This window comes from Halichoeres trimaculatus, unplaced genomic scaffold (assembly GCF_033239565.1).
Source record: "Halichoeres trimaculatus isolate MK-OKI-2021-1 unplaced genomic scaffold, fHalTri1.1 fHalTri1_scaffold_14, whole genome shotgun sequence".
NCBI lineage: Eukaryota > Metazoa > Chordata > Actinopteri > Labriformes > Labridae > Halichoeres > Halichoeres trimaculatus.
The window spans coordinates 8,078,049-8,103,819 of NW_027437192.1; the positions used below are offsets into that span (position 1 = coordinate 8,078,049).

General features: G+C 41.1%; 1 protein-coding gene across 4 annotated transcripts in view; it reads left to right on the plus strand.

Annotated features, from left to right (window-relative positions):
* Positions 1 to 25,771, plus strand: part of myo1g (myosin IG) — a 69,126-nt gene that overhangs the window by 26,591 nt on the left and 16,764 nt on the right. For all 4 annotated transcript variants that reach the window (XM_074687123.1, XM_074687126.1, XM_074687125.1 and 1 more), the window contains 7 exons: positions 1,164 to 1,330; positions 4,364 to 4,571; positions 5,165 to 5,388; positions 7,610 to 7,754; positions 11,165 to 11,269; positions 12,008 to 12,121; positions 21,424 to 21,581. In XM_074687123.1, the coding sequence (XP_074543224.1) occupies positions 1,164 to 1,330; positions 4,364 to 4,571; positions 5,165 to 5,388; positions 7,610 to 7,754; positions 11,165 to 11,269; positions 12,008 to 12,121; positions 21,424 to 21,581 (1,121 nt within the window). The remainder of the gene's footprint in view (positions 1 to 1,163; positions 1,331 to 4,363; positions 4,572 to 5,164; positions 5,389 to 7,609; positions 7,755 to 11,164; positions 11,270 to 12,007; positions 12,122 to 21,423; positions 21,582 to 25,771) is intronic.

Consider the following 25,771-nt stretch of genomic DNA (forward strand, 5'->3'; position numbering starts at 1 on the left):
TACAGCGGGCGTCTGAGTCTGCTCGTCCTCATCCTGTCTGGCTGCATGTAGAGCCGAGCGGCTGATGAGGGGGAAGGTGATGGTGGACCACAAAATGTGCTGCTCACCTCTCCTGGCCTCATCTCACTGTCTGAAGTCTGACATTTCCTGCTGTTATTTTGGGATGGCCTGCTGTCAGGCCGGTGTAGCATCTCATCTCGGTGTGGTTGAGGTAAAATTAAAAGAAACTCCCCTGGCAACTGTTTTCCTCTCCTGTGTGTCACGTTGAAAGGGCGGATGTTTTCTTCTGACACACCTGTGCCCAGTCTGCCCCCCTCATCTGCTCCCAGCCCTCACTACCTGATTCCTTTTTTTTAATCTCCGCTGAGCTGAGTTGAGATTGGGGGCACACATGCGCATGCATCATTGATATGATGAACGACAAGCGCTCAAAAAGTGCTAACTCAGTTCCAACTTGTTCATCTTTCATGAACAGAGAGGGAAATACGGTGAAACAGCTGCCTCTGCTCGCAGAGATGGTTCCACGTCACAGCACACAGGAGGCTTTCCCGTCTTTAAAGCTGTAATATGATGTTAAATCTGCTGTAGAGAAGTTGATGCGGCTGAGGCTCAGCTGCTAACTGAAGCTGCAGTAGAAATATGAAGGTTTGATTGGGGTCGCTGAACTCGATTTGCGAGTTTTGCAGCTTGTCTGAGTCTGTTTCAGAGTTTACTGGCTGGTGCAGTTTGTTTTCCTGCACAGTGATGAACACAGCAGTGGCTAAAATTATGATTAAAACCTTCAAAAAAGACGAAATCAGTGAAAAATAGAAGTTTGTGCAGGTGAGAAAACGAGTGTTATAAAATAATATCATCCTAGTCAGAAAAACACAGAGACGGTCCAAGTGTTGGAGTTATGTAACACTGTCCTGGTGCTGTGGCAGAACTCAGAGATGTTTCACAGCATCCCTGCTTTAATTTCTCTCCAGAACTGTTTTATTTTTTGGCAAACATTGATTTATTGTGTAATTACAGTGATGCAATAATGATCCCTGCAGGGTCCTCCAGCAGAATATTAACAGTGAATAAAATATGACTTATTGTTCTGTTCATGACCTCGCTTTACTCCAGAAGCTGCCACTCGACATTAAAGTCACCTCTTACCTCTTCCCTTTGTCTTTCAGGAGCCGTACTACGTGCGATGCATAAAGCCTAACGAGGTGAAATCTCCCCTACTGTTTGACTACGCTCGCTGCCAGCACCAGGTGGCTTACCTGGGCCTGCTGCAGAACGTGATGGTGCGCAGGGCAGGCTTTGCCTACAGGCAGCCTTATGATCGCTTCCTGCAGCGGTAAGAGAACATGATGTACTTGATGAGGCAAGACTCCTCCTGTGTTTCAGCTCCTCTGTGAGTCTCTTTCTTATACATAGAGAGTTCAGTAGAACACCTGAGGTGTGAAATGTACCGGATCACCCCGAGAACTCAGGAACAAGTATGATGACATTTGACCAAAAGTGAATTAGTGCATGAAGTTTGCGTTCACAGTTTTCAGCAATGTTACAGACTTTTCTTGTAAACCCTTGAAGAAAAGAGAGAAAAACAGAACGACCTGCATCATTATATTTCAGAGGTTATTTCATCATCATCTTTAAGGACAGGGGCTGTTTCCTTGTAAGAAGAGGAGACAACAACAACAACAACAACAACAATAATAATAATAACAATAGTAATAATAATGATAATAACAATAATCATAATAGTAATAATAATAATAATAATAATAATAAAGTAAAAGAGAAGTAAAAAAGAAATGTGAGGAGAAGTATAGAAATATATAAAAGGCTAAGAACCACCACCAAATAAAAGAAAGGAAAACATCTGTAAAAATAGAAACAGGAAAAGATTAAAACAATTTAAACAACAAAGGATAAAGGATTTAAAATCCTGCCCATGATACTTTCAAAGAAAAAAGTTAAAAATAAAATAAAGTAAAAGCAACATTGACAAGAGACAAGACTTCATTTTAAAGAGATTTGATTTGATATCCAAAAAATCTGAAATCCTGGATTGGTTCCATTCTGACTTGGGGCGAAAAGGGAGAAGTAAAATATTAAGACTGTGGATATCAAAACTCAAAAAAAGAAGTCTTCTGAGAAAGAAAAGTCTGACACTTTTTTTGATTTTTTGCCTTCCTGTAAAGCAGAAAAAAAATCATTGCAGTACCTTTTCTGTCCACTGGGGGAGCCCTTGGAAAAAAAAAGATGTAGAGTACCTAGAAACCACTAACTGGTTAAGACAGGGTCCAGGTAGTCCAACGCTGCAATTGCGTGAATGGGTGAAAGTCAAAAATCTGGGTACTAATTTTCCCATAACCCCTTTACTTAAACTCTTCTCTTCTGTAAAACACATCACCCTTTATTTCTTCCTCTAATGAAGTCATCTTTCCACGAGTATCTGCTGGGGTTTGTCATTACCTGGAAAACATGGGAAAATAGCTCTGATGACTCATTCTGCTCACCTGGGTGCTGTGACTCATATGTCTCTCCCCCCATGATACCAAAGACCTCTGACCACGCCGGCTCCACTGATCGTACCTTTGTGTGTGAATGTTTGGCAAACTGGCTGCAGTAAACAACAATCAAGTCCTGGCCTAGTTTGGGGTTTTTAAAGGGGAAGCTTTCATTTAAAATCAAATAGCTCTGTGTTAGCTCCTTGATTACCAGTCAATTTACAAATCGTCTGCGTCAGAGAGCCTCAAAGTAAAAACTACTTTCCACGTCAGTTTAATCGAAAATCAGTTTCAGTGACGAAAGAATGCAACATAACAATACAAGTCCTGCACACAATCTGAAATACAACATATATATATATTTATTTGCTTCTATTCTACAGACTATGATTATATTTTGATGATTTCAGTGCCCAAAAGATGATCACAGCTGAAAGTGTAAAAAAATGATTGAATAATTTGTCAGATCTACCGTCAGACTCTTGCTAATGTCAGTATTCTACCATTTTCCACTAAACATTAAAGTGGGGGTATTGGGCAATTTCTGAAGGCTTTATGAAATCCCTTTGTTACCTTATAGTATCTTCACAAGATTGAAAGCTTAATTAAAAAATCTCTACTTTTCCCCACACTAGTGTTCTGGAAAACCCATGTTTCAGCCTCTTTCTGAAACACATAATTTTAGCTGCTGTCTCTTTAAGGCTCCCAGCTCCACAATCCCCCTTCCCAGTGATTGGCCAGCCAAATGGAGGCCTGTCAAGGGCAAAGCTATGTGTAGTCTTTGATGTCTGAGACCCTCTAACATATCATGAACCAGTTAGATCCTTACCCGATGACCTCATCAATTCAGCAAGCTATGTGAAGATCCAGTGCTACTTTTGGAACGGACCATTTTGACCAGTTTATAGACAGATTCAGGGATTTCTACAACATATGAATGTGCGGCAGTTTGAAAAGTTTCATCCATCATTGTTACTTTATAATAGATGTGACTTTTCTATTTTATTGTGTTTGAAATAATGAAATTTAGATGCAGTGTTTCATACACTTAACGTGAAAACATAAAGCACATCAAGTTTGTCACTTGAACTACTGTGACATTAAACTAATAGTGAAAAAAAGTTACTGGGTAAAAAACGTTGTCAGTTGGTGAAACTGATAAATGTCACTTGGTGTAACCAATGTTACTCAAAAAATCTAATATTGCGCAAAACATGACTATGGTTATTATTTTACCAGTCTACTACTCTGTAAAAATTAAACTTAAAATGATTTTAAACTAACTGACCCCAGAAAAGAGATAAAACACTGATGTTTACGACATCAAAACCCAAATCATTAAGTTTAGGAATAAAATATTTTGAATAAACTTTGAGATTATATTTATTATAAAGTTTATGGGCAACATACAGTGGAATAGCTCTTTGGCGCCATCTACAGTGGTGGAGGTGCAGAACACGTATTGTACTTCCAACTCACCTAAAATATGAATTTTTATTCAAACAAAAATGTAAATATTAAGAGTTGCAATATTGATATAATATTGGTATATTGCTGTATTAATATGTTTTAATGTATTATACAACCAGATAGTTATAGTGACTAAGCCTAATTTTAAAACCCAAGAGTGACCCCCGCTGGATGATTTATTCCTCACACTTTCTGAGCTCCTAGCATGGCTTCTGCTTGTAGAGGCACACATTTCTAGCTATCTTTGAAGTTAGCAACTTTGTGGTTTAACGCTAATGTTAGAAGTTGCCTGATAATGGCAGCTATGTAAATGTAGTTATTTGTTTTGGTGATACAAACTCAAACACTTAAGAGAGCTGCTCAGTTAACCCTGATATCTTCTCACTTCTCCTGTTTGTGCACAGGTATAAAATGACATGTGAGTACACCTGGCCGAACCACCTGATGGCCTCGGACAGGGAGGCCGTGGAGGCCATCGTCAACCAGCACGGCTTCCAAGACGGCGTGGCGTACGGACACACCAAGCTGTTCGTCCGAACGCCGCGCTCCCTCTACTCTCTGGAGCAGGAGAGAGCCGCCCTCATCCCCATCCTGGTGCTTTTCCTGCAGAAGGTCAGACACATCAGGATGAGTGTGCCTGTAATATTTATCATTCCCCTGCTGTTAGTATTCAGCCACAGCCTCGGCGTGATTCCAAACCTTAAATGTCAGATCTCAAAGGCTGTTTTCTAGTCATGCTTGGATTTCGATAAGGATACATCGATCTGTCAACGTGATTAATCGGCGCACAGGCTTAATGTAATGTCACAGAAGCTTGGATCATGTGATCACAGTTAATCAGGAACAACCTCGTCTTCTTCTCCAGTTACAGACTTGGGCCTCTGGGTTTCAGAGAGGGGATTGCAGTCTGCCTCAGCCTCATGAATATGTGGCTCCTGGTTATGTTTGACTGAAATTCATCTGCCAGCTTGAATCCTAATTTCCTGTAACAATAATTGGGATAATTAATGAGATCCAGAGCACAGTCACATTAAAGTCAATTACCTCTCCAACTCAATAAAACACCCTCTCCTTCCTCTTTCTCCTGACCTACTTTGATGACTCTGCAGAGAAGTCTGAGTCTGTAACTGGAACACAAGTTTGTCTGTGGCTCGTTGGGTCTCTCCTCTTTTTAACGCCTCCCCCTTTTTCCTGAAAACTCACAGGTGTGGCGTGGGGCTTTAGCTCGCATGAGGTGCAGAAGGATGAGGGCCATCTACGCCATCATGGGCCACTACAAGCGCTACAAGGTGAAAGCTCACTTCTGGGAGATGGAGCGGAGCTTTGCTAATGTGAGAAACATGCCAGACTACGGGAAGAGCGTGGAATGGCCGACACCGCCTGCAGTTCTGACCCGGTTTCACAACATCACAGTCATGCTGCACCGCAGGTCAGACCCCCAAAAATGAAACTCATGCACCATGAAATAAAAGTCCAGAATATGTATTTCTAACATGTCATCAATAATGATACAGGACTAGTTGCATTAAGTCGATGTAGCTCCTCATTCATCCATGTCATGGTTATCCTGAAGACTTGATTTGAGTTTGGGAAGATGTTTCACCATCTCGTCCAAGAAGCTTCATCAGATCCAAGAATCAATGAGATGGTGAAACGTTAGGCATTTAGCGCTGTTCACCCAGACAAGTTAGCGTTCTTTAAACTCTGAATCAAAAGCGTAATCAGCAGAAAAACTTCTAGTTGTTCTTCAGTGGATTGTCAGACATGATACTCCACCATGGAGTCAACTTTTATCAGGCTCTGACCGTTACATAGCAACCGGTGTTTTGGAGTTACGAGAGACCATTCTAACTGGGGACATTCGGCTGGATGTGTCCATAGACTGTATAACACATGGACGTAGCCTCTGCGAAGTCACCCGTTCCTGATTCCGTGAAATGAGCCAATCTGTGAATGCAGCAGCATTTGATTTGACGCCGCTTTGAGTTTCGTTTCACACAACTTCAGTGAGTACGTGAGCTGTGCTGTGTCTCTGATTGGACAATCAAACGATCCAAATTACTTCTAAACTGCCAAGTTAGAAAAAAAATTCACCCACCCTACAGTGTGTACTGATAGAGAAATCAGTATTTCAGACGTCTTTTGAATAAAGCTATATATGCTTTTTAATGTCGTGAAAGTCTGTTTTTTTGGCTGGGTGTGTACGTGACTTCTGGTCTTTCTGCAGTCAGCCTCAAGCGGATTCTCGACAAACAGCAACCTTTAACACTTCCACTTAGACTTTGGTTTTCTCAACTGGATGTTGCCCCTTGGATGTGTCAGTGATTTCTAGCTATCAGTCACCAGTTAACAGGGTCACATTTTACACCCAAACACCAGGGACATATGTGCCTGCAAACAATTAAATATGACTTCTCATTTAACCAGGTCTGACCTTAAATAAGTAACATCAGTTGCCAATATTCTAAATCTAGCTTTAACTTTGTGTAGTTAATTAAAAACTTGACTTGGAGCTGATGTTATGACCAAATATAACACTTAGGACTCAATAGGGAGAGTAAACAATAAGGGAGATTTAGATTACCATTGACAAAACAGATTTCATCTTAACAGTAAAACCAGGGGGTACAGCCAGGCTACTAACTATGCTTACCAACAATCCTAACATACAAAATCAATCCTATTCTGATAGATTTGGTGCATTTCTCTGACTGGATGTCGTTTTCTGGCTCATGTATCACAACCAAGGTCTCAAAATCAGCGGTCTGTGTGGTCATCTTTGGCTTTGGAGGGTCTCTGGTTTGTTGACACAAGTTTATGTCTTAATATTTACCAATCTGAACATAATCACAGATAATTTTGTCATAATCATTAAATGAATGGTGTATTTAAACTTTTATCTAATGGATTTCTTCTCTATAAATGGCAGTCCACTTGCTGACGTCTTCATCCACTCACTGATCATTCCTGAACATGGGATTCTTTAACTATTTGTCACAGTGATGTTATTTTGAAAAAAAAACAAAACATTTTTTCTTTTGGTGGTTATTTCCCCTTGTGTAGCTTGACAAACCACAGCCTTACCTGTTTATATCTCAGTTAGCCGTGAAGCTAGTTGACCAGACCCTGTCCAGGAGCTTGATGTAGAGAGCGGTGTCACCAAAAAAATTAAAACAGTGTAATTTAAAACCAAGGTGCACAGCTATAAGGTTTTTTGCCTCTAGTTGACAAGTAGTTGCAACCATCTCAACTTCGATCTTTGCACTTCACGTCTTGCCTTAGATGTCTTTAAGCTGGAGTCTTTGTCACTCCTTCTCTTAACACAGTGATTACTCTGTACCAGGAAAGACTTCACTTTGACAGCCTGCTCCTGTCCTGCTCTGACCCTTTAGAGTTAAATCAGTCACATAGAGATTCATATTTTTCCCTCATGCATTAAAAAACAGCTTCACAATTACTCTTAAACAAGTTACTCTGTGTGAGTGAGTGAGTTTTTTGATCAACAAGAGTTTGGGCACATCATATAAACCCTTTCTTTTATCGCTCACAGTCTTGAAGCTTTTCCTCCCACTGCATTGTTTTCCTCTCCACCTTTGATGTATCGCTCCGCCCACGTGACATGCTGTCTTGTTCTCATCCCTCGTTGTCAGGTGGTGGGCGAGGCAGGTCGTGAAGAACATCCCTCCGTCTGACATGCTGGAGGTTCGTGCCAAAGTGGCGGCTCTGACTGCTCTGAGTGAAGAGAGGAAAGACTGGGGAGTGGGCAGAGCCTGGGAGAGGGACTACCTCTCCAACGTAAGAATCACATTAGGCCTCAATGACCACAAGAAGACCACGCTCAGTGACAGGAGTTTGTTTCCCTTTCCTCTAACAGCGGTCACTGGGAAAACCCTCTGACCTAATCAGCAGATCTTTTTATAATCTGACACAAACAGGTCTTGAAGAACCAGCAGTGTTCACAGAAATCATCTGTTGTTGTGGATGCATGTGTTGCATGTGACCAGCCCTCCCTGTAAAAAGCATGACTAAAGCAGCATGGTGCTTGTGAATGCAGCCCTTCCTTAATGAATGCCTCAGTTGGCTCATTTAGCAGCTAATCTAAAGGGTGTTTTGTAGCCGGAGGTTTGAAAAACGCCTTCAGGGAGTGTGAGCATGACCGCCACAGAGTCTTGAGTCACTCCCCCTCGTTAGGCCATCAGACGGCCCGTGACTCGCTGCTCTCCTCCAGGGCTTCACGTGATCGTCGTTAAAGCCACAAAGAGACCTATAGTTAAGAGCATTTAGAGAGCACGCATTGTGACTTGGTGTGTCTGAGTGGAGAAAGAGGAAAAAGAAGGAGATAAAGGGACAGCGGGACCAGTTTGTGAGTCATGCTTCTCAGAAAAAGCGATTGAAATAGTCAACAAGTTGACTTCAGTGTTTCATCCTCTCAGCAGACAAAGCAGGGATATTGCTGACGTCTGAGTTTGCCACATCAAGTAGCTTCAAGAGAGAAAAGGACAGAAAAACAAATTAGCATTTTCCTCTAATGCTCACTCATCTATTAGTGTGGAGAGCTTTCTCTTACCAGTAATCATCTTCAACATCCTGCTTCTTATTTAACAAAGCTATTAAGCTACACGTGAGCCGCTGCCACACATGGCTCGCTTCCTTCAACCTGAAAAATCAGGTTTTATTCTCAGTTAGTCACATCAGGGGAGTAATATTAACTCCAAAACGTCAAATCATGTTTTTTCAGGCTTTCATTCTTAGAAAGTGGGAGATTTTGGGAGAAGTGGGAGAAGTTCAAAGCACAAAGAAAACACAAAAAGTCACTGTCTCAAGAGAAACAGTCCCATATTCTCTTGACGTCACACATGAACAAAGGAGTGTTGGAGCCACTCAAAATGGGACAAATAAGAGTTTGAGAAAAGTCATAGAGTTAAGATGATAGCATTGTAGTTTTACGATTGATCAAGTCAAAGTTTTATCAAAGGGGCTGTGAGGAGTTTGAACGCGATCTTGAAAAAGTCTCCCCTCTAGATATATGCCTGATTGTAATCCACACTTTGAAATGAGATTATCAGCACCAACATTGCTGGTTACAGGTTATTTTAAATTGCTACTTCTTAGCTTCCGGGTCAGGTCAACGAGGACGTCTAGGTCTCTAAGAAAAAACCACGCTGGCTGAAGAAGTTAGGTGAGAAGAGATGAAACACAGAGATCTGTGTTTTTCTCTGCTAAAAATGATTTCTGTGGCTAATTTTGTAGTGATGGTGGACACAGGAGCCTAACTGTCAGACAGAAAAAGGACAGAAGAACAGAAGAAAGCAAAACGGGAGAGTGATACAGCCCAAGCTAAAGGCTAATTAGCCTTTAGCTTGGGCTGTACACAGGGGCTAAGCTGTTTGTGATAATGTTCATTCCAACCCACAGTCAGCAGTTATTCTGCAGTGGTCTGTTCAAACTTTAGAGTCTATCAATAAAATGAAGAGTGAAGTTATGTTAGCCCTGATTGGTAGATGACTGGTAGGACATAGCTAACCAGGATTTACTAACATTACACGTTATGGACATGTCTTAGGCTACGTTCAGACTGCAGCCTTTAATGCTCAAATCCGATTTTTGTGTTTGGCTGTTCAGATTACACCTGTAAATCTGGCCTGACTGCAGACTGTGATGTGAACAGCTTACTCTTCAGAAGTGACATGCATGCTCAGTTTAACATCGACATTACGCACAGCATGGTGTGATGAGGAGCAACAAACACAGAGCAAAACTGTGTTTCACAATGCTGGAAAGTTTGTTTCCGTAAGACAAAACCTGATGTTACAGCAGCTCACCTTGAGTGAGCTCTTATTAAAGTAATTATGGCTATATTTTATTTCTTATAAACCTTAAGGCGGACACTCTCTCCCGCACCGGGGTCTCTCCCTTCGACCCTGCTCATGACAGATCGCTGCTAGATAGCCAAACATCTCAGAGCCGTAGTGCACTGAACAGGTGAACAAAGAGGCAAAAACTTAGTTTTGTCATCTGTTCTGATGTTTCCTAGTTTGTCTGAGGGCAGATCGGACAGGAGCAGATGGATCTTTGGCGCTGTCTTGTAGGAAAGTACAGAAGCTCGCAAATACGCACGGATGAGATGGACAGCAGTACCACATTTGAAAGAGGCCTGAATCTGATTTGAAAAGGTCAGATTCAATGCGACTTGTGCTGTTCACACTGTCAGAAACAAATCAGATACAGGTCACATTTGAGCCAAAAAATTGGATTCAGGTCACTTTTGACTGGTGTGTGAATGTAGTCCTAGAGCACCGGCTGTCAGCTGCGCTAAATATAAACAATTACCAAACGACTTACAAACTGATAGTGTTTACTTGTTGTCACGTTAGCATACAGCTACGTCAGAGCACTGGGCTAACATATAGCCAGCTGCTACAACATTTGCTTGATGTCACGTTTCAAACCGTAGCGCTACGTAACTGTACTAATAAATACCTTACCTCGGCGCCTTGTATCTAGTAAAAAGTTGTCTTGAACAAAGATTATTTGTTTCAATCTGATCTCCATTTAATCCTCAAACAAACACGCCTCACTAAAAGTTATGGACAACAGTGTGTGGAGACTCCGGGCCACAAGGTGGCGAGGGAGAGCAGTTAAAACAGATCCTCCTCATAGCATCTTTAAGTTTACTTTACGCTTAGGGGAGATCACAGGAGCATCTTTCTAAACCAACTCAAGGATCTAGGAGTATCTTAAGTTAAAGTTCGGAGGATAAATGAGGAATTTTTATACGACTAGCAGTTTTTGCACATTGATCAAATGAAGCAGCTGAACAGAACAGCTGATATCAGTTCTAAAGATGGCGGTCGTAAAAAAAAGTCAGGTGACTAAAACCCGTGAATAAGTGTGACAGGCTATAACATGGCTTTTATATTTTCTTTGAAGGCCCCCTGCTGTGTTTCTAATCAGGCAGTTTAACTCTGGTATCATCCTCCCTCCTCTTCCTCAAACAGCATCTCAAACACCGTGTCTGCTAACTGCACCCTGAGGCCCTGAGCTTTGATCTGCTGCTTCGAGAATTAAAGCAACAAAAAGACCTAAAAGAGGCTGCAAGAGGTCACCCAGAGTTTTCACGACTAGCAATGAGATTCGCTCCTCTGCTTTCAGAAATATGTCTGCGCGGTGTCATCAGTAATAAAACCGTTCTGTCCTTCCTGCAGGTGCGAGACTGCCCTCAGACCAGCTCCAGCTTCATCCGTGTTTCCAAGGAGCTGAGGAACAAAGACGAGTTTTCTCATGTCCTCTTCTCGGGCTTCTGCAGAAAGGTACAGTGCAGTACAGGACATGGGGAAAAGAACGCTCTGATCAGAAATGTCTCTCTCTGAATGAGGAGTTTTTCTCTTTTGTTGCTTCTTTTTAGCTCTGGGATGTTTTTCTCTCATGCTGCGTTCCCCGTTCCGCCCCCGCGCACTTTCTGCCTTTTGTATCAGCTTCTCTGACATGTTTTCATGTTCCAGGGGTGAACACAGGCCTCTCTGATAAAAATATAACGACCACAATATGAGAGGATTAATCATGAACCCCTGCAGTTTTCTTAACCTCTGAGATTTTCTTCTGAAAAGAGGTCTGCCTGAGCTGAGGTATTATTTTACCTCATGCTGAACCGGCTCTTATCATCCCCCTGTGGATAAAAGTGGCCGTATTTTCCTTATCAGGTTTTTCAGAGAGAGGGATTCCACTAAACTCTGGGTGCAGATTAAGCCAAAGTATATCTGAAGATATGTGGGCTTTGATAAAAAAGAAATGAAACCACTTCAGATGCTGACAAACCCACCAGAGCTTTTATCGTCTCCTCTGAAGTTATCTGCTTTGTTTTGTTGAGAGCATTTCTTGTTTGCTGCTCCACCAGGGAAACCTGTTTTGAATCCAAAGTAACAGAAAAGACAAAGATCCGAGACAAAACTAAAAGGCTCTTTACAGAAAATGTAAGAATGTTGAGCTTCATCCCCCCTTCTCTCCCCCTTTCTCCCCCTTTCTTCACTTTTTCTCCTCTGCTCTCTCAGGTGAATAGATTCAACAAAAGCACAGACCGAGGCCTGCTCGTCACAGACAAGTACATCTACAAATTAGAGCCGAAGAAACAGTACAAGGTTTTGAAGAGGCTTCCTTTAGACTCAGTAAGTACTCACATGGGAGAACGCATTCATGCACAGACGCACCACAACACTCCAACCTGAACCTTAAAGCTGCAGAGCCACACAGACATCCACGTACAGACAGAGAGGTGGAGGAAACTCAGACTATTGTCTTCCAACAATGATTATTATCATTTACAGCAATTATGTGAACATGATGTCCTCAGTGATCTCTGCTGAGAGACTGAATGCAAAATTGTGACCAGGCAGTGACAGGTGGACTGAAAAACTGAAACCCAAGCAAGTATTTATGTCTTTATTTTTAGTTTTTTTAGAAAAAGTCCAATAAGATTAGTCTCATTCACTTGACAGGTCTGGGAAAAAATATAATTTTAACATTTTTAAAAGACAAAAATGAGGCCTGAATTTTTCGTAAAGAATAAAAATAATCTTTCAGTGTGATGAGGAAAATCACTTGTTTCGTTTCTTGTTGTTATTTTTTTTTTAAGAAAATCTTTTTTAATCCTAAAATATTTGCTGCTGACTCTCCTAAGTTTATGAAGACTTCCTCAGACAAAGGTGAATGGTATATGCATGTGTACGGTGGCCCCAGAGGGCAAAAAAGGACAAAAAAGAAAAAGAAAACATGACCAAGATAGAAAACTATTACAACAGAAAATGCAACATCAAAATATAGATTTAAAATAAAATAGAATAAAAACTTTATTTTCTCCTTGGTGAAATTTTTTGCTGACTAAATAATTATATACATATATAAATAAATAAATAAATAACATGTTACACAATGGCCTATACACATATAGTTCAACACAAAACATAAATCATGACAGCATAAAAGGAAACTACCACTATGAAAACAAAAATGTGATAACAAAATAGAAAAAAAAACACAAGAGAAAAACAAACGTAAAAATAATTCAACAAAAAAGAAAACACAAAAACAAAAAAAGGAACTTAACCATGCAAGAATGAAAAACCACAACACCAAAGTACAGAACACATTAACTTAGTTTAAAAAGTCAGGTTTCTGTGGGAAACTAGACTTGATTCTGATTGGTCATGTATCTAAGAATATTTTGATGAAAGGTATCAGAAAAACGCCTGAAAACAAAACAATTCTTCAAACTCTAATTTGATGTTTTCATTTAATTTCAAACTGGGGCAAAAACCTTTCCAGGAACTTTCCAGGAACTCATACAACAATGTGCTAATTAAAAATGAGTGCCTGGCACTAAATTTAATTCCAGTAAGAAAGTTTCAGGAGGCCGAATAGTTTGTGTTTCTACTTTCCAAAGGTTCAGCAGCTTAATAGGTGAAGCTTTCACTTGGACCTGCAGAAAAATACTCGTCTTAGTGTGAGGATTAAGGTTGCACGTGTATGTTTTCTCATGAGTTGACCTGTGACTGCTCTATTATACTGAGTCCTGCAGCCAAAGAAACTCTAGTTGCTCCAAGGTTGAAAGTGCCACATGCCTCCAGTAAAAGCTTTTTTATTGACAGCACATAAAGGCTGCGTGGGTTACCTGGATAAACAGGTTCATGCTGCCCTGCGGTCAGGCAGAAGAATCAAACAAACGTACAAAAATGGGTCAGACAGGCAGAACTAAATTCTTAAGATTGCTGAAAACTGGGATGAGAAGAAGCAGAATTAGGCCAGTGTACTGTACATATACTGCAGGTTTGATGTGGGGAAGTGGGAACAAGAGAAAAGGTGAGAAGGATCAGGACAGTGAATGACGAGAACTGGGTTATGACTTAAAAGAGGAGTATGTTGGAGGCAAGGAATAGAGACAAAGAAACCCAGAAATCATCAAATATTTTCTGATGTATGAAGGAGCATTTCTTTAACCATAAAACAAAGTCCTGACCCTTTTATAAACTGTTGCATAATGAACCTCAATCTCAAAAACTGACACAGACACACGGTGCAGCACCAAACAGCAGCTCCTCTCCCTAATAACTACCAGGAATATGGGTCAGACCTGGTACTCAGCCCCAGCTGTCATTTATTTACACACACACACACTGCATCATCATTTCTGACCCAGGTCACTGCCATCCATCAATTCAGAAAAAAAAAGTACAGGCAACAAGAGGACTAACAGGGAGAGAACGCTGTCTACTTTTGACTCTGGGAGCTCATGACCTGCTTTGTCTGGGTGTGTGAGGGTGTCAGGTCAGTCAGCGTGTGTTTGTCAGGTGTTAGGGTTGATGTGCAGACAGATGGTGACAGCTGGGTTTAATATGATGCTCTGAGTTCATGTTGAATCATCTGATGTGTTACTGAATGACACAGAATCAAGCATTTTGGTGTCAGTTTGTTATTGGCAGCAGCAGAATTGGTGGTCCATTGAGCTCTCGAAACAGTGACAGGAAGGTCGCCTACAGCTTCAGGAGAACACTTGAGTCCACTGACCGGTCAACAGCAACAACAAGTCCAAGTCAGGGATGATGTGTGCCTTTTGGGCTGTATCTGATTTTATTACTGCCGTATGTGTTATCACTGATGCGCGCTCTTTTGGTCTTTGCTGCTGCTCCCCCTGCCACAGTTTTTCAAGAATGTCCATATTAGAGAGGGCAGATGTGCTCTCCCTGCCTTGACTCTTTATGTTTGCTCATGAAAGAGGGGGGAGGTGTGCTCTCCTAACTTCAGGCATTTTATGGATACACATTAAAAAAGCGGGAAGACATGCTCTTCATGTCTTGGCTTTCATGTATACAAATGTAGGGAAGGAAAGGTGTGCTCTAAGGCTGGGGCAATATGCTTTTCTCCTGATTAGATTCTTTAATGATTTTTGGAGTGCTGATTAGATTTAAATTGCAATTCTTTGATAGTTCAGTTTTTTTGCAATGTCAGTTTTCTTTTTAACACCACACCATGTGAAAAAGTTGAATGATACAGACTATATCAGGGGCCATAATTTCCAAAAATGCTCAGTTTTTCAGATTTATTTGGGAAAAGTGACACCTCAACTTTTTTCCAACCCAGCTTATAAACAAAGACTAAAATGAACTTAAATAATAAAACTCAGATTTTTGAACAACAAATCATGATTTAAAATCGTTAAACAAAAAAATCCTTATAGTATGATACTTTGATTTTTTTCTCCCAACCCTGGTGTGCTCTCCCTTTCTTGGCTTTTTACGTATGCTCATGAAAGCAAGTGGAGCTGTGCCCTTTCTGTAGAAACAAAGGGGAGGGCAAGTGTGCTCTTCCTGCTCTAGCTTTTCATATATGTTAATAAAGGAGAAGACTGGTGTGCTCTTCCTTCCTTAGCTTTTCATATATGTTAATAAAAGAGAGGACAGGTGTGCTCTTCCTTCCTTAGCTTTTTATGTATGTTATTAACAGAGAGGATAGGTGTGCTCTTGCTACCATAGATTTTATGTATGGTAATAAAAGAGAGGACAGGTGTGCTCTTCCTGTCTCAACCGTTTATGTATTTTAATAAAAGAGAGGACAAGTGTGCTCTTCTTGCCTTAGCTTTTTATGTATGTCAATAAAAGAGAGTGTAGGTGTGCTCTTCCTGCCTTTGCCTTCAATGTATAATAAGGAAAGAGAGGGGGTCGTGCTCACCCTTCCTTACCTTTTCATGTATATTCAAGGAAAAAGGGTTAGGTGTGGTCGAGGTTTTGACCAATCAGAATCAAGAATTTAAGACACCCAGGTTATAGGAGAGCAGGAGGAACATCATACTTCATTCATGGCCCGTAAAATGAGCTTAAAACCTGTCTTTGCTTACTGTATTCAGTGATGGACATTCAACACAGATGAGGTACCTGTGGGCAGGCCAGGCCTTGTTCTTTAAGATATGTAGCTTAAAATTGTTTTCCAGCAAGACAGCCGGGAGAATAATGTTAAACTGTTTGTTAGTTTAAAAGCCTTATCTTGTGTTTTCATTTTCATCGCATATCTTATAACTGGAGACATTTTCGTGTCACCCTGGTGTTTCACAGTGAAAATAGAGTCAGATAGTGATTTGCAGTTTGGGTCCCTTGTGTTTACTCAGTCTCTTGATTGAAGTTTTTAATGAATGAGTTCCGACAACACCTGTCGAACTGAGGATGAGTAAGCACAGCTTGGTGTCCAGCAGAGGTTTCAGAGAGCGTGGCAGAAGGCGAGAGAAAGTGAGACAGAGCGAGGGAGCAGAAACATGCCAGAGGGTTAAAAACCATCATTATGCAGCAGTGCAGCGGCTAAAGATAGCTGATGCCATTAAGCTCTGCTGCTCACACTGAGGGGAGTGAGTCTTATCCAGGTCAGAAACTGAGAATAAAGAGCTATAGAAGCCGCCCTGCCTCCTCCACTGAGTGTGTCAGCAGATAACCGCTCATCAATCTGACTGTCAACACTGACCTCAGAGATGGTACACGGTCAGAGACGGTGGAAAAATACAACACTAGGTTAGGTTAAACAGTTTAGATAATGTTTTTTAAACCCTGTCACACAAACAAGACCTTACTGCAGCGATACAAATACAAAATGACAGATAAATAAAACTTAATCAACAGCAGACCTTATGATGGAGCAATACTGAGCAGTTACTTAGTAAATAGAGTTATTTATAGGTTAAAATCCTGTACATAAAACAGAAGTATAACTAGTTTCTCTTCTCACCTTGTTCTTGACAAAAAGTGCTTTTCGACAGGACATACCAAGAACTTTGAGTTCCAGGAACTTCTCTTCAAGTAACCTAATAGTTCCTGTGGTACATTGTTGCCTGTGTTTCCATAGCGACCTGAAGTCACAGTGAGGATTTTTTTAAAATCTGACCAGTGATGTATAAAATTAATTGCCCTTTTTTGTTAAACCAGTAGATGACAGTAAGAAAGAGATAAAGGTCAGAGAATAAAGATGGAAAGGCAACAGACATGCTGGCATCATTACATGTGACACCTTATTTAGCATGTTAGCATAATTGGAATTCATCTTGGTTGCACCTTAAGGTATTGCAGATGGATTTGTTGAATCACCATTTGGAAGGAGACAAGATACAGTCCCAAAGTGGCTCCAAAAATGGTTGTCAAAAGGCTCAACTCAATTTTTAATAGATATGACAGAGGAAAAAATGGTGTTTCAGTTTTAAGAGTGACACTGTTACCTGGCTACTGTTAACCATATGGCTTTGAAATCCTACTTGAACACGTTTGCTGAATACATTTTCATATTTTGATAAAAAAACGTTCGCAGGATGTGTTTTCCGACTCCTCCAGTGTTTCAACAGCTGTGATAAACTTGTTAAACACTAACTCATTTCGCCAAAGGTCAACAGTTTACACAGTCGCTATTTTAACTGTAACACCAGGGGCCACAGACACACTGTCAGAGTCAAAGGAGACCATTGCTAAGGAGTTACTGAATAAAGTTAATTACATTGAACGAGTGTAATACTATTGTGGATGGTGAAATAAAAAAAAATGCAGGTGTTCTAGCAATTAGATATGTAATGCATTACACTACCTCCCAAGTAGTAGATCAACAACCCCCAAAACCCCCAAACCATATTTAGACCCTGGTTCCTGTTGTTGAGTTCCACAAAAGTCATAGCTCCTTGGAAAGTTCCTGTCATCAAAAAGCACCTTAAGTTGAACTCCATACATCACACTGTCCTTGGGAAAGAAAGTGGACACCAGACTCCTCCTGAACACTGTGTGTGTGTGTGTGTGTGTGTGTGTGTGTGTGTGTGTGTGTGTGTGTGTGTGTGTGTGTGTGTGTGTGTGTGTGTGTGTGTGTGTGTGTGTGTGTGTGTGTGTGTGTGTGTGTGTGTGTGTGTGTGTGTAAGGATAAGATTAGAACTTAATGAGTGTGCGTCACTGCTGAATGAATGTGTGTTAACGGGGTTAATGGCATGTAATGTAAAGCATGAAGAGTGATGGGAACACGGTGAAATTGCTATATAAGTAGAGTCCATTAACCATTAACCATTTACATGACTCACAGCAGGAGGACATCCTGTGAACAGAGCCCACGGTGAGCGGCTTCATTAGACACAGATTCTGCGGTAAAAGGTGAACACTCACACTGACCCACATTTAAGTGTTAAGAAAAGAAAGATGCAAGAAAAACTTCATAGCTTTATTCTGTTATGCACTTAGAGATTCCACGTTTTAAAGTACAGTCTGCAGCTCATGTTGATTAACTTTCTGAATTTGGGTCAAGTTTGAGAACTTTTGTTTCAAACTGCAAAGACAAAGCACATGAATTCTACTTCCTTTGTACTTTCACCTCCTACTGAGACACAAGAGACTAGAGACCACGTTTTAATCAGTTGAGATCTTCAAGTCATCTTGGTTCTCAACCTTTTCAATTGTGACCCCCAATTGAACATGCACTGGTGTCCGTGACCCCCTCCCAGTCATGCGCACATTGCCATTGTGAATGAAAGACTGCTGCTCGCAGTGCAGAAAAAAACGGTGCAGGTTAACTAAAAAAACAACTAAAATTTAGCTACTTTGAGTTCTTATTCTGCTCCATTAATTATAGGGGTGGGAGAAAAAATTGTTGTATTGCAGTATCAGGACTTTTTTTGAAAAAATAGTTGTTGTTTTTTCAAATTTAACTTCTTCATTTTAGTCTTCGTCTATAAGCTGGGTTGATAAAAAGTTAAAATGTCATATCCCCTGAATAAATCCTAAAAACTGGCACTACTTTACTCGGTACACCTTGCTAATACTGGGCCGGACCCCCTTTTGCCTTCAGAACTGCCTGAATCCTTGGTGGCATAGATTCAACAAGGTACTGGAAACATTCCTCAGAGAGTTTGGTCCATACTGACATGATAGCATCACACAGTTGCTGCAGATTTGTCGGCTGAACATCCATGATGAGAATCTCCCGTTCCACCACATCCCAAAGGTGCTCTATTAGATTGAGATCTGGGGACTGTGGAGGTCATTTGAGTACAGTGAACTCATTGTCATGTTGAAGAAACCAGTCTGAGATGATTCCAGCTTTATGACATGGAGCATTATCCTGCTGGAAGTAGCCATCAGAAGATGGGTACACTGTGCTCATAAAGGGATGGACATGGTCAGCAACAATACTCAGGTAGGCTGTGGACTTTAAACCATGCTCAGTTGGTACTAAGGGGCCCAAAGTGAGCCAAGAAAATATCCCCCACACCATTACACCACCAGCAGCAGCCTGAACCATTGATACAAGGCAGGATGGATCCATGCTTTCATGTTGTTGACGCCAAATTCTGACCCTACCATCCGAATGTGGAGCAGAAATCCAGACTCATCAGACCAGGCAACGTTTTTCCAATCTTCTATTGTCCAGTTTTGGTGTTGCTGTGTGAACTGTAGCCTCAGTTTCCTGTTCTTAGCTGACAGGAGGGTCACCCGGTGTGGTCTTCTGCTGCTGTAGCCCATCTGCCTCAAGGTTGGACGTGTTGTGTGTTCAGAGATGCTCTTCTGCAGACCTTGGTTATAACCAGTGGTTATTTGAGTTACTGTTGCCTTTCTATCAGCTCCAACCAGTCTGTCCATTCTCCTCCGACCTCTGGCATCAACAAGGCATTTTAGCCCACTGAACTGCTGCTCACTGGATATTTTCTCTTTTTGGGACCATTCTCTGTAAACCCTAGAGATGGTTGTGGGTTAAAATCCCAGAAGATCAGCAGTTTCTGAAATACTCAGACCAGTCCGTCTGGCACCAACAACCATGCCCCAGAAATTATGTCGCAACCCCCATTGGAGTCAGGACTCCAAGGTTAAGATTGACTGGTTGAGTGTGTGGCCAGCGTAAGTCTGTTACTGAAAAACAGATCGAAGATATCACCACAATCCAGATCCTGGATAGACTTTGTATGGTTGATTTTTGTTCCTAATGACCTATAAACTAGGGGTTCATTTCACTTTTATGATATTGGAAAACACCAGCATGTGTGATTACTTCTTATTTAGACCTCAGCTTGAAAAGAGAAGGTCATATTTGGTCCAATACAGTCAGAAAATTCAACTTTTCAACCCTTCTAGCTGCAGGAATTTCACACGTGATAAAGAACCGTGCAAATGTTTCACTGCTGTGCACCCGACTATAAGCTTAATGTCTGATATTTACTGTCACATACGGCGGTGCCAGGAATTCATTTGTCTAAAAACGTCAGGGATTACTTCATCAATGTATAATACCTGTGAAATTAATCAAGTGCAGCACAGAATATCCTGGATCAAAAGATCACGCCATGAATGGAGTCAGTAGGATTATTTCTGCTCATAGTATGTAGGGTGGGAGAAACTCTGCCCCGCGTTGCACGTGTGCAGCTGGAGGTGCAATGAAGGGAGAGTCATGAGGTGTGACCCAGTTGGGATAACCCACAGATTTACTGTGAGTGGGGGTGGGATGAGAGTTAAGATGTTTTACATGAGAAAAAGGATCACTCAAGGAAAAGTCACATTTCAAACCTGTTCATCACTTTTTATGGAGCAGCTAGTAAAGGTGGAGTTAGCTCAGTTTGTTCTTAAATGTAGCAAAGTTTCAGTATTCAGTGGAAGAAAATGAAAAAAGTTAAGTGGCGATCCTCAAATTTACACTCAAGTGAAGTTTTGAGTGTGCATAAAACAGTATGTGAGCGTGACAAACAGATTCCCAGACAGGAAAGCGAGGTGTGTCATAGACTTCAGAGAGGGAACGGGACACAAACGTGGACTAAGCCTCTTACAGCCTCCACTACACACAGGTTAATCCTGCAGGAATGACAACGTGCGGCATCGACGAGGCCACATTCTGGTACGACCTGTTCCCTACAGGGACGGGGACACTGCAGAGGTCATCACTCTGAGGTTCATTTAGTGAATTAAAAATGTGATGAACGGATGCATCACTGGATTGACGTTATTTGTATGAAGAGTGACCTCACGTGAACCGTTTTTGAAATGTTGGGATCATCATGACATGCTGCTTTTAGGGTCTCCATCGTCTTTGCATCTAATTTTTCAAGTGTTTCCCTTGGCCTGTGATAATAAAAACAAACTTTTCACAGACGTAAGTTCTAACAGAGACTTGCATGGTCAAATATGAAGGATTGTGGACATCATCAGCTGCCTGTCCTGGCTTGTGTTATATTTCATATTGAATGAAAACCAGATCTTCTGTTTCAGTATTCCTCTTGGCTCAGGGCAAAGTTGTGTCTCCTTCGGTATCATGTTTGTGTGTCTCTTTGCTTCCTGTGTCTGCTTGATGGGAGGGTCAGAAATTTCTTCATCTTCTCTCAGACTGGAATCTCTAAAAACACTGACTGTGAATGCATTAATGACTCAGTTTCAGTCAAGTCTCCAGTGTGATGATGTTTGATGGCTGTGCTTTCTTTTCTCCACAGTTTACAGGCATGAGTGTGACCAGCGGGGTTGACCAGATGGTGGCGCTGCACACGTCCGCCCAGGATGATGTCCTGCTATGTTTGCAGCAAGGGGAGCTGAGCCCCAACGAGGACCGAGTGGGCGAGCTGGTGGGATCAATAGTGGACCACTTCACACGGTAAAACCTAGTTAGTTGTTTTTACACAGTGTGGTTCAGATTAGGGAGGGCATTTCAAGCAAAACAGACATTCAATATTCGCTTGTAACTATTCAAAAATTATTCAAAGATCTCCACCCACAAGCCTCAGCCTGCTCACACCCATTTTCCTGCCAACGTTACACTTTGACAAAGCACCGTACCTACCTCATTTTCCAAAGGAGTCCCTGCACTTTTTAATACATATTTGAACGTCTCTTCATTCTTGTTTTGGTTGTAAATTCATTACGTCAGTTTGTTGGCGTAGTCAGGTGAAATACAATCTGGTTTAGACATGGTTTGTTTTATTTTGAAAGTCATTGGGCAGTTTAAATGGTTTTCATGCACAACTTCCTGTCTTGCTTGACCTGCTTTTTGTGAAGTTGACACGTAACAGCTCCGACATCCTGCATAAAACTGCAGACAGGACAAAGCGAAACGTCACATGAGCAATTTATTTTTTTGATGTTAATGACTATTCGAATATTTGGAAATCATTGCCCATCCCTATTACAGAGTATTAAAATTTCTCTGAAACCCTGATTTTAAAAAGTATCCAGAGAAGTAAAAGTCAAGCTTTTTGACTTTTTAAATCAAAATAACTCTGGATCATTTTCAGAGGTTTGAAAATCTGCAGAAACATCAAACATCCATCTCAGTTTTCCGACATGATTCTTTCTTTGACATGATGCTTTTTCCTTTAGATGAATGATGTTTATCTCTTTATATTTCTTTTGATGCTAGTTTTTTGTGTTTTTGATGAAGCTTTATTTCATGAGAGAAAAACACCACAGAGGCTGATTCTCTCATTAGAGCTCAGACCACAGAAGAGCTAATAATGAGGCCGATCAGCTGGTGAGGTGACTGCTTGAAAAGAAAACATGCAGCTTCCCGGCTCACATGAATAAACACATCAGCCTCAGAATCATTGTTAGCGGTCAAAGAGCTCCGGCTCAAACTGAGTCTATTAACACAGAATAACAATTACGCAAATCATATTCTTGGCATTTATCAGTGTCATAGTTGTCTGCGTCTGCGGCCCGCTCTGAATAAACCGCCGTGAAATGAATCAGTCGCGCTGACATTTATCACATTTATCACCCCAACCTGATCTGTCATTTCTGTTTATAAATCTGATTCACATCCTCCCACATCCATCTCTGCCAGACTCCGTTTGAATGGCATGACCCGCAAGTCTTCACGCACAACAGACTGTTTTGGCTGTGTCAGTGGGCGTGTGTGTGTGTGAGTGTGTGTGTGTGAGTGTGGGTGTGTTGTCGTAAGTGTGACCCGCTGAGATAGCTCCCAGTCAGCTGGGATTGGTCTCTCAAAGTCTTAATCCTCCAAATCCTGCCAGGACCACAGCCAGTGACGTAGGAACAGGACAAAATGCATGCAGACACAGAGCAGAGGGAATCCTCCACGCTAAAGCCAAAACACACCGCGCTCAGGTTTTATCTTACCGTTTCACTTTTTGAAAAGATGTTTGAAGGTTCATTCCTTTAAACAGGGTCCACTTGTGTTGATGATGCTTTCCGCCTCTGAGTAGATTAACATACTTTAGTCCCAGGGTACCAAACTAAACCATCTGCATCTGTTTGTTTGAGTCTCTTTTAGCTCAAGGCCTGGTTCCCATGAGTGCATATTAAACTCACAATAAAGAACGTTTTCAGCATCACAGTACAGACCCTTATAACTGAGATTCAAACATAGCTTTTGTAGGAAAGACAACACCTAAGCAACCATATCACTGACTAGAGATGCAAAGATAAGAGATTTCAGTGTCAGATTATAATCTGTGACAAAATAATGGTCTTGCAATTACCATGCATTTGTTCATTACAGAAGATTTTCAGGGGTTTTTCCCAGAAAATTTTGGGTGCTAGGCACATTATTCCTGTTCAGGTGTATTTGGATGCACCAATCTGTCATGAAGCATATTATAAAAATGGAAACATTTCTTTAAAAGGTGAAAGTGAAATGCATCAGTCCTTTTCCTCAGCTGAAAATGATTTCTTGTATACTCTTATACTCCCTTTCAGCAGACTGTCTGCTACAATTTGGTGTTAGTTGCAGGTTTGTACGATAATTTGTTTCCTGAAAGTGTTGAAAATTATGATGACCCAGTACATATTTCATATTCTGGATCTTAGTATCCAGAATATTACCACACCGTCCAGAAAAATGTCTTGTTTCAAGTTATTTAAAGAGAAAAACGAGGTCTGAATTGCTTGTAACAAGTGAAAATAATCTGCAAATAGAACAAGAAAAAAATGCTTGAAAACTTGCTAAAACTAGAATAATGTCTTAATACAAGTAACTTTTCTCTTGTTCCATTGGCAGATTTTTTTTACTCAATACAAGTAATTCAGACCTATTTTTTGCCTTTGAATAACTTGAAACAAGACATTTTTCAGGACTGGTCAGGTGAATGTGGCTCATATCAAGAATAAATACACATTTTCTACTGAAAATAAGACAAAAACGTGTGGTAAAATTACGATTTTTTTCCAGTGCAAGATCTGGATTGTACTTTTACATCTGTCAGAAATTATGGTGACCTTGTCTTGTTTTGTTCTGCAAAGCAATCTGACCTTTTATGGTAGAGTTATATACACATATGGTGAAAACAGCCCTATCTCACATTGATAAAGAATCCTTTAAAAAAATCCTGGATCCAGACAGTGATCTGGACCACCTCCATAACTTAATCACTTTTTCCTTATCCCATTTTGAACATTTCCTGAAAATTTCATCAGAATCTGTTTGTTACTTTTTGAGTTATGTTGTTCACAGACAAAGAGACAAACTATCCCAGAAACATAACCTCCATGGAGGAGGAAAAAAAACGTTACCAGATGACTGTGTATCCTGCACAAAGTTGTCTTGAACATAGAAAAGCAGTGTTAAAAAGGAAGGAAAAACAATTAGTAGATCAGTCAGGACCACTTTCATGAGTCGATTGGTTGTATTTGAAGGTATGGCTCTGTACTGGAGCCCTTTCATGTGCCTATTTGGAAAGCCAACTGTAGAGAGGTGGGGAGAGCACACTTCCCCTAAATTTCATGTGCACACATGTAAAGACAAGGCAGGGAGAGCAGAAGCAAAGAACAGAACACACAGCACACTGCATTATGGCTAAATCAACACATTCTGGTATGGAAAGTATCGGGAAAAGTATGATTATACTAAGGAAGGGGAAAAATATTCAGAAATACATCTAAAATGAAAATTTGTTTCATCTGCAGCAGTACACCATAGCTTAGCATCAGTGAATGAACTAGGCCAGCATCAGGGGTTGTGCTCACTATGCCCCTCATTTAACCCAACTTCAAAAACACTGAACTGTCCCTTTAAATAGAACAGATATGATCATTCTTCTAAGAAATTCTCTGATATTTTACTCTTGTGTTACGAATCTGTTTAGAAATCTAGGTTTCGTGAGCTTCATTGACAGACAGCAGCTAATTTTGAGTTTTGTGTGAGTTTTGGTGCCACGGAAATAAATTATGACGTGTCTGGGTTTGTTTTCGTTCTTTGGAGGCCGTGCAGACGGCAGCAGCATCAGGGTGTGTGTTCCCACTTTTATGAGTCCTTCTGTGTGTGTGTGTGTGTGTGTGTGTGTGTGTGTGTGTGTGTGTGTGTGTGTGTTCAGATGCTGATCCCAGATCTCCGGTGAAGCTTTTGTGGGTTTTACGAGTCTTACACTTTTGGTCTGTGTTTGTGTCCTTAGGTTGTGTGTGCGTATATATGTGTGTATGTGACTGGGGTCCCTGCAGCAGCTGTGCATCACTACTCAGGGTGCACCAACCATCATGGCGGACAGGCGGGGGGGTCAGTTTCAGCTCTCCGCCTGTCTTTGTGCCACCATCTGCGGTGAATGGAGAGGGTCACGACCTCAACCAGGCTACTCATGAGACAAAGTCAGGGGTGAGGTGTGTAAGTGTGTGAGCATGTGCAAGGGGGGAGGAGCATTACACCACACACACACACACACACACACACACACACACACACACACACTCCTCTTGTGTTTTCTTCTGCCAGGAAGTGGAATTGTAAAGATGAGAGTCACGCGCACGCCAGTTTTGTTTATGAGGTTCGGAGAATGGTCAGAGGAGGACGCAGTGAATGGAGCGATTGTTATTCCAGCTTCTTTTTTTATCGTCTCC